General features: G+C 41.7%; 1 protein-coding gene across 1 annotated transcript in view; it reads left to right on the forward strand.

Moving 5' to 3' along the window:
• Window positions 1-9,560, forward strand: part of LOC145122110 (disease resistance protein RUN1-like) — a 12,707-nt gene extending 3,147 nt beyond the window's left edge. Inside the window, exons 2-4 of the mRNA XM_079057772.1 lie at window positions 7,953-8,010; window positions 8,565-9,486; window positions 9,534-9,560. Coding sequence (XP_078913898.1) covers window positions 7,953-8,010; window positions 8,565-9,486; window positions 9,534-9,560 — 1,007 coding nt within the window. The remainder of the gene's footprint in view (window positions 1-7,952; window positions 8,011-8,564; window positions 9,487-9,533) is intronic.
• The last annotated feature ends 440 nt before the right edge of the window (window positions 9,561-10,000 follow it).

Raw genomic sequence — 10,000 nt, forward strand, 5'->3', positions numbered from 1 at the left:
TCCTCAACTGAGAAACATGGGAAGTGTTGTGGATCTGGCTAAGCTCTGCCGGAAGATCCAATCGATAGGCGACCCGACCCACCCGTGCCAAAACCCTAAAAGGACCGATGAACCTGGGGCCCAGCTTGCCCCCCCTTTCGGAATCTGATGACACCCTTCCAGGGTGATACCTTCAGGAGGACCATGTCACCCACCTGAAACTCCAAGTCTGAACGCCTCCTGTCGGCGTAACTCTTCTGCCGACTCTGCGCAATCTGCAGTCTACTACGAACCTGCTGGATCAACTCTTTCGTCTTGAGCACCACTTACTGGAAATTATGTTGCCCCTCATCCGCCTACCGGATGCATTGAGACCACCCTGGTCCAACTATCCTGCTAATATCTGGGTTGACCGGACCCCCACCGGTTACTACACCCCATCGCAAGACTAATACTGACCATAACACTGAAACTATCCGAAACATTGAACTGTCTGGAACACTGAACTGCCCGAAACACTGAACTGCCTGAAACACTGAACTGCCTGAAACACTGAACTTCCTGAATCACTGAACTGTATGAAACACTGAACTGTCTGAAACACTAAACTTCCTAAAATATCTCGAGACCTTCCTGGTCTCCAATCATCTGTCGGTTATCTGCCACACTGAGTTCCGACTAAACTATGGAGTCCAAGGACTCCTCACTTAGTCACTCCCACAACTTCTAAATGAAATCTTTCTCTGGAACTAGTTTCCACTAGTTATCCTGTCACTGTGGCTCTAACCACCTCCCGATCCATCGATCGGGTTCAAACGTCACATCCTGACATCATTAAATCCAAGACTAAAAATGATGGCTCCCCGACTAACGGTAGCCCTTAAAATACACGAACCCAAGTGGTCCACTGCTACTCTGATCTCATAATTGTGGTGACGATCCAACTGTCGAATCGCCAGCTTAACCATAACTGAACCATTTGGGAAATCCGAACTCTAACCCGTGGGTTTCCCATATCCTTACTACTGCGCTCGAACTGGTGGGTACTACTGCTTCCCCCGCGTCCAAACAACGCGCTCATGCTGTCTACTAACCTGACGAATGCTACGGCTACATCCGCAGACTTACAACTCCCTAGTACTATCCGGCTGCTAGTGAATGCTACGGCTACCCCCGCAGACTTACAACACTCTACTACTATCTGACTGCTAGTGAATGCTACGACTACCCCCGCAGACTTACGACACTCTACTACTGTCTGACTGCTAGTGAATGCTACGGCTACCCCCGCAGACTTACAACACTACTACTATCTGACTGCTAGTGAATGCTACGGCTACCCCCACAGACTTACAACACTCTACTACTATCTGACTGCTAGTGAATGCTACGGCTACCCCCGCAGACTTACGACACTCTACTACTATCTGACTGCTAGTGAATGCTACGGCTACCCCCGTAAACTTACAACACTACTACTATCTGACTGCTAGTGAATGCTACGGCTACCCCTGCAGACTTACAACACTACTACTCTCTGACTGCTTTACTAACTATTATTCCGCGGACATCCTGACTATCCCTAGTCCTGCTAGCGATTCCTCATCCTGATTTCTCAAAACCAGCCCTCATTCATCGAATGCTACATCAACCCCGACATCTTATATCCTTGATACACTTAGCGTTCCGTCGAGGAATTCTTCGGCTTGGTTCCCAAACCAACCGTCTACTAATCCGGATACATGAAACTATCGTTGGGAAGTTTCCTAACTTCCAACTCCCGAATCCACACAACCCTGCATGTTGTCTCTGCCACTGACTACTATCACGGAAGCATCTCTTGCTAACCGTTCTCAAGATCCTCATTCCGACTCAATAGAGTCCTACCGGCGGTCCTCCAACCTGGATTCCCAACCAGCCACTAACCACCTCGATTACATGAACTAACTGTTGGGAAGTTCCTCAAACTCCCAATCCTGAACTCCTCAATCCATTAATCGTTGTGCTACTATCCTTTCTTCTCAGAGGTCGTGTACTCATTCTGGGTCTGCGTGCTCTTACCCTTGTATACTCGGAGGGTTCTCCCCCACTTGGATCCGGCTAACTTCTTACTGCTCACTGGTCGAAAGGATTCCCCAACCTTCCTTTTACTTAAAAGGGGCGATCTGTTGCCCGCCCACGTCTATCTCTGTCGACGCTCCAACTAACCCTTACCAGATCCGAACCATTCCTGTTAACTAACCGAGCACTCTTCAATTCTTCACTGTATTTGCTTTAGTGACTGCATCCTGAGAACTTGCGTTCAGGGTAAACATCTCCCACTCACTTCCCTACTACGCGCTAGCTACTTCACTAGAAGCTTTAAGTCGTCACTACTGAGGATATAACTGATCAATACCCGAATGACACCTTCCGAAAGTAGTGAGGCACTACTGAATCTTACACATACATGCTACAGTCACCGCATCTGAAGTAACTTGCTCTCCAGGGGACATCCTCAACCGTCATTCTAGAATTCAAGGTATGCAGGTGGCATAGGACATCTCTTGAAAATATAGTCCAGACACAAACTGAAGATAACTCAGGGTTACACTTCTCAACCCTTGGAACAAAAGGCTCCCTTGTGCAGTTTCCCACACGTGCTCACAATCTCCCTGCTATCATTCCACAGTATGTTCTGATAACTTACCTTCCTTATTTCCTCATTTCCTCATTTGCTGCATACTGCGGTACCATATAAACTCTTTCCCGTGACTTGGCAGTGATCTCTGCCACAGTCTCAGTCGTCTGATGGAGATCTAACAACTCTTGCGCCAACTGCTGCACCTCAATCGTCTGGGCACACTCTACCCAGAATCTGGTCTAAGAGTCATCCCATGACATAGCATTAACCGCATTATCACTCAACTCACTACCAACTTCTTCCTATCAATCTCGTGCTCTATCCCTCGGGGGACAGGAAGTAAGTCATATCTTGTCTCCTTTCGAGACAATGTCTGGGACAAAAGTGTTGGCGACATCTGCCTACCATCTGCTGCTAACAATGGGGTCCCTAACCCCCATGAAAATCTGAAGCCTCACAAACTCTGAATTCCCGAAACATCAACGTACGGGTCTCTATCATGACTGCCATCTCAGTGCGGAATTCACTCTGCCTCTCATCACAAATCTCTAAAATGCTCTCCTTGATCACAAAGAAGATCAAAGGAGTCTGATCAATGATATTGCGCGTACTCACAAATGGAATGGACTTCCTCATCTGACCATCAAGCTGCCCGGCTACAGAGTCCGAGCCTGATCCCTCATCGACGCCAGAACTACCATTTGGTCTACCACGTAGCGTCACTATACTCGGTAATATACCATCACTAACACCACAATACTCATCCAAACTCGAGGGATCTCAAATACTACAAGTTCCCTGGATTCATCTCAGCCTTCCTTGATTCGAGTACGGATCCTCTGCTTTCAGTAGTACGGGCCCATACTACCTTCCACATCTATCCGTACTTTCCTCAAGTACTGCCTCGACTCCACCAAGTCACTTCTACTACTACTGAGCTCTGCTACTCTCATCCTAGGCTTGCCCTAGGGAAATCCCTGACTCTACCCAATCCAGTCCTCAGCTGCTGAAGGCCTCCTTGTAATGCCAACTAGCCATTACCTGAATACCATCACATGTGGCGAGGCTCAAATAATCCTTCGAGTAAAAGACTCGTCCCTACAACGGTTAGACTTAAACAAGAGCTGCGCAATAGGGCCAAATCTAGCACTCTGAGATTATTCAACCCTGTTCACATGTGACGTGACGTATTCACCTAATGGCCAACTCCCATTACTCTGAGTCCCACACAGCACAAAGCAAGCAGCATTCAGACACAAAAGACTACTCAAGCAATTCTATCCTCATAACAAGAAACTGTACTAGCATACAATGCTAAGCTCATACTATCAGGCATAACCTAAACAGGCTATCCTATTGCTGTCTACTCAATACTAGCATGCAATTCTCATCAAGCTGAAACACATATAGCAGGCACATAAGGCATCCTCCTAGATCATTAGTCCTATTCTAGCATGCTGTTCTACTGAAATTGAAACTGATATTCATAACATAAACTTGTATGGGTAATTTGGGAGTACTTACTTGAGCTCGGCTGATCGCATGCACCACACCCTTTTTCCCTTTCTCAAAACTCTTTTTCTTTTTAGGTTTTCTTTTTCAAAAATCTTTTGAAAACACTTTTGAAAATCTTTCTACCATTTCCTCAGTTTGAGTCCAGTCACACCCGAGAGTGTGCCTGAATCCCTCAAACCAACGCTCTGATACCAACTTGAAACATCCCAAAAATACGACCCAAAAATTTTTGTTTAAATTTTACTAAAAACCATCTCATCAAATATCATACATACTAAAAATCATAACTGAGTAACTCAAAAGTCATGTAACTGTGTCAAAACAAATATTGTATCAATAATATCAAAATATCTGAACAAAACTCCCAGGAATAAACTGAAACTGTGGTGTGTGCCATGCCATCATCCCGAGCTCTTCCCTTTACTTGCGGAAGTACCTGAAACCAAAACTGAAAACTGTAAGCACGAAGCTTAGTGAGCTCCCCCAAACTACCACATACCATACAATAACATATAAGCAACTACTGGGACTTGCCCACTGCATCGGACCGAAGTCCGGAAACTGCATCGGACCGAAGTCCAGAACTAACCAGGGCCTTGCCCTCTGCATCGGACCGAAGTCCGGAAACTGCATCGGACCGAAGTCCGGAACTAACCAGGGCCTTGCCCTCTGCATCGGACCGAAGTCCGGAACTGACTAAACATAGCATAGCATAATCACAACTACTGGCATAAACACATATACTACATATTGCATCGGACCGAAGTCCGGAACACATAACACAAAATCATGCTTGAATCACAAAGACATCAAGCACACTGAACTACTGCATCAGACCGAAGTCTGGAACTACTGCTAACTAAACGGGCCGGCATTGTGGCCGTAGACCCGTTCCTACTGGAAGGAAACTCACCTCGTAACGCTGACTGTCAAGATGCTAAATCTGAAACTGCCTGACCGCTGCTCCGGAATTCCCCGGCTACAAATCCCAAAACACTAAATCAAATACTGATAACTAATCGCAGGGCAAAGTGACTATTTTACCCCCTGGTCAAAGTCAACTTCCTGGTCAAAGTAAACTTCCTGGTCAAAGTAAACTTCCTGGTTGACCGGACTCGCCGAGTTGGCTCGCCAACTCGCCGAGTCCCTTCCATCTGTTCTAGATTTATACCCGCTTCTACTTGTCGAGCTTGGCGAAGACTCGACGCGTTCTTCTTCGATGCACACATACTGAGTCCAAGTTCATCCGACTCGCCGAGTTGAAGAACAACTCGTCGAGTCTAAGGCAATCTTTATCGGACTCGCCGAGTTGCTCATCCAACTCGCCGAGTTCACGGCTATCTTCATAGGACTCGCAGAGTCCAGCGTTCTACTCGCCGAGTTCATTCAGTCCTTTTTCAATACAGACCTTATTTGAGCCATGCAGCGGCTCCAAACCACAAATCTATGCTTCTAGGGCATGCTTATCACGTAAAGTTGCAAACTTTATGTGCATGCATAGCTTTAAGGGCTTCAAATGTCAAAACTAAGCTCTTAATGGGGTTCTAAGCTCAAGAGGGGCCTCAATCACGAACATAACTGAGACTTTACACCTCTAGAAGGTAATGAGGGTCCAGATCTGAAGTATAACCCAACCATAAGGTTTCTCTACAAAGGATTTGGGGTTTTAGGGCTTAAAAGCAACAATTTAGGGACAAACAAGATCTAATAGATCAATAATCAAGATGGAAAATTTATTACCAGAATGGATGACCACAAATGAATGTGTTCTAGATCTAAGTCCCCTTCCTTGAACTCTTCAACCCCTCCCTTCTTCTACTTGCTCCATTGTGCACCAAAAGTCCCTTCACAAGGCAACAATCACTCAAACTCACCAATGGAGACTAGGGTTTCGATAAGGAATGCTCTGAGGGTGATGGAGGCTGAGATGGGGCTATAAGGACGTTTAAATAGGGTGCAAACCCTAAGGATTAGGGTTTCCTCCTGACTGGCCTACTCGCCGAGTCCAGGCGTGGACTCGCCGAGTAGATCACTTAAAGCTCGCGTCCAGTTCGACATCTACTCGGCGAGTTAGGGCTACAACTCGCCGAGTAGCTCTTCCAAAAAGAAACATTTAATCAATTTAAATATGTACCAGGAACGGGGCGTTACACGTATAGTTTGTAGTCGTTAACTTTGGGCATTGCAGCGGGATACTTTCACTGCTCATGGGTACAACCTGACTTGATCCTTTGGGGTTTGTTGTTGACATGTGCAGCGGGATCCTTTGGGGTTTGTTGTTGACATGTCTCTAACTTGATCGTTTCTTCTGGTGAGATACTAACCATAGCAGATCACACAAATTTGTGTGTTTTTTTTTTTTTTTTTATAAATATTTTTCTTTTCTTCAACGCGAATAGATCACACATAAAATTCGCCTTTTCTGACTTTCCTTCCACTTTGACTAGCTTCTAATCACACAAATTTTTTCCTTCTTACGTTGATTTACTACTCGACATAGGTTCCTTGTTCTCTTGGCTCACCCATAACTTGGATTTAGCACACAACACTTTCTCAGCACACAACACTTTCTCTTCACACATATTTATCTTAAAAAAAAACTCAATCACACAGATTTCTTGGTTAAACTCGGCTCACAGAGAGCTTTGTTCGGTTCTCATTGAACTACAACCAATTCACATTGAACACCTTCCAAAGATCCCACGATTTGAGCCTAGGGCTCTGATACCAAATGTTGGTTCACCCCTCTTCAATCTATGAACAATAAAAAAGAAAAAAACAAAATGGTGCTCTTTTGTTACTATACACGAGAGAAAAGAAGAAAAGGAGATGATGGGAAACTTTTATGTTGTTATTCCACACACCAAAATAGACTACGAGATGTACTATTTATAGCTAAAGAAACAAACGAACATTCTAAAAGTCGTAGTGCATGTGCTCCCTATGAAGGTGGCAACTAAGCCACATTATTCTCCTAATACTTAGGTGTTGTTTGTTTTGGAAGTGGTTAAATGTCTTTTGTCTTTTTTCATATTTGCGGAAGAAGACGTGCACTTGAGAAACGTCTACCCGTCAGAAGGGAAAAGCGCTCAAAAAGTATTTTTGTAGAAAAACAAACGAGGCCTTAGTCAACACATGGCCAATTCAGAACTAACTTTAGTCTGACTAAAAACGTGAACCATCAACTCAACCCAAATAACTCACGATTACCCAACATTATAGGCAGGGTCGATCCTAATCCTCAAATGCCTGGATGAGCCAGAAAAAAAAGCCTTTATCGTTATTATAATTTTTTTTATTATTTTTAAATAAATATATATACATATAAAACATAATAAAAAAATTTGGGCCCTGTGCAGCTGCCTATTTTGCCCTCCCTCCATGCCCCCCATGATTATAGGCAAAGAAATATCAGCTGATAAACCTAATGTAACCTCATCTATTTTGACATCCATTTTGAAATCTAAATACTTATAGCTATTTCAAGTGCATCTTATGAGTTTGATTTGTTATACAGGTTTAATATAGATATTACAGAAAACTAAATGAAAGATAGAGAAGACAACAACTTATAAAAGATACTTTGAATAAAAAGTAACAAAATTGCTCTTAGCTCGGATGGTTGAGCTATAACTTTTATGTTAGAGGTCTTGTGATCAAGACTCTAACACGCCTATTTATTTCTATATTAATATTAATTGGTAATGATGGGAAATTGTTTTGGTATTCGTATTGCTACATCATCTTTGAGTTAGATATCGTGTAAGAAATATTGAAAAGAGCAAATGTTAAAATATTACTGGTTTTTTAAGTTAAAAATTACTATATTTTGCAGACAGTTGTAAGGGCGTTGCTATCATAGGTACAAATCAAAATGCATTGCCCATATATCTGTAAAAAAAGCACAATAATTTGTTTTTGTAAATTTCAATTTATTATATTATAACTAACTCATTTAGATAAACCTTTTTAATAATCTGTACATTCTTTTTATAAAAAAAAAGCTAAATTTAAACGGTTTGATATGCATCTACTATTAACTATGTGATACACTCAGACTACACTGAAACCATAGTGTCTTTTATCATGATAAAACTGCAACTGCTCTTACTTGCAAGTTGTAAAGAATAACCTATAACTATTCTCTAACATTTTGTTCACATTCATGCAAAACCACATCAGTACTTAAGTTTGATGATGTTCTAGAAACATAATTAAGTTTGGCGGGTTTAGTCTTATTTTACATAAAAAATATAAAATTACACATTAAATACTTATATGATTAGAAGTGAAAATATTATATGATTTTGATATTAAAAACTTAATGAAAAATAATAGCTTATTAAGATATAATTTTGATTTGGAAATTTCGATAAATTAAATCCTCAATTTGGTTTTGTAGTTTTCTGGATTGTGTTTTCTAGTTCTTATAAAATTTAATTTTCAGGCGAGAGACAGAGTTCATTGAAAAAATTGTTGATGACATCTACCGAAGATTACATGTACCCTTAAGGGGTGTTCTACCACTACTTATTGGGATGGACTATTCTATTAAATTTGTTACTTCATGGTTGAAAGATGGGTCCTCAGATACTGGAGACATACTCACTATTTCAGGTATAGGAGGGATCGGGAAGACATCTTTAGCCAAATATATATATGGATTACATTTTCGTGAATTCGACACATGCAGCTGTATTGAAGATATCGGTCGGAGATGTGTTAACAAGTTCAATGGGTTGCTTAATTTACAAGAACAGCTCTGCCATGACATTTCAATAAGGACTTCAGCTCAAGTTCATGATATTTCTGTATACACCTCAAAGATAGAGAATGCAATATCCGGTAAAAAAATGTTTCTAGTTCTTGATGATATTGATAGTCTCGACCAGTTGGATGCATTGCTTGGAAACAAAGGCTTTTATCCAGGAAGCAAAGTCATAATAACAACCCATGAAACATCTTTGATAGAGAGTTGTGCACTATTCAGAACCAAAAATAAACCCAAGCATGCAAAGCACGAGCTTAGAGGATTATGCGAGACCGACTCACGACAACTTTTGTGTAATCATGCATTCATGTCCAGTAGTCCTAAGGATGGATATGGAGAAGTAATAGAAAAGCTTGTGAAATATTGTGAAGGGCATCCACTGGCTCTTAAAGTTTTGGGCAAGTCTCTACATGATAAAGATTTAGCTTATTGTGAGGGTCAAATAAAATTACTAAAGAAAGAAAATGGTACCCCAATAAGTAGTGTCTTGAGAACGAGCTTCGACTCTCTGCCATCTGAAGAGGATAAGGACTCGTTTAAGCACATTGCGTGTTTTTTTGTTGGAATGGATATAGATGTTACAGAAACAATACTACAGGCATGTAACATAAACACAATTGTTGTGTTTAGGAATCTCATTGACAGATGCCTTATAGGCATTGGATGGAATAACGAATTGGTGATGCATCAATTGCTTCAAGAGATGGGAAAATTCATAGTACGTAAAGAATCACTCCACAAGCCATGGAAGCGAAGTCGATTATGCTGTCATGATGAGTCACTCGAAGTTTTGAAACGAAAAACGGTAATAGGCCTTGTATACTTGTTAGCAACATTCACGTCCAAAGTATTTTGTATTGTATATGTAACATTTTCAAAATTTTTTGCATTCTCTTTCTTTTTAGGGTACAAAAAATATTCGAGGCCTCACCCTTGACACGAGAATGCTTAATTACGAAAAGTTACGTGATGCATCTGAGTTGGAAACAAATGCATTAAGTAAGATGGATAATATGATCCTACTACAACTCAATTTTGTGAAGATTAATGGGTCATATGAGAAATTTCCAAAAGAACTTAGATGGTTGTGTATGAATGGGTTTCCCTTGAAG

This window comes from Lactuca virosa, chromosome 1, assembly GCF_052849685.1.
Source record: "Lactuca virosa cultivar CGN04683 chromosome 1, Lactuca_virosa_CGN04683_v6, whole genome shotgun sequence".
In the NCBI taxonomy this organism is placed as follows: Eukaryota; Viridiplantae; Streptophyta; class Magnoliopsida; order Asterales; family Asteraceae; genus Lactuca; species Lactuca virosa.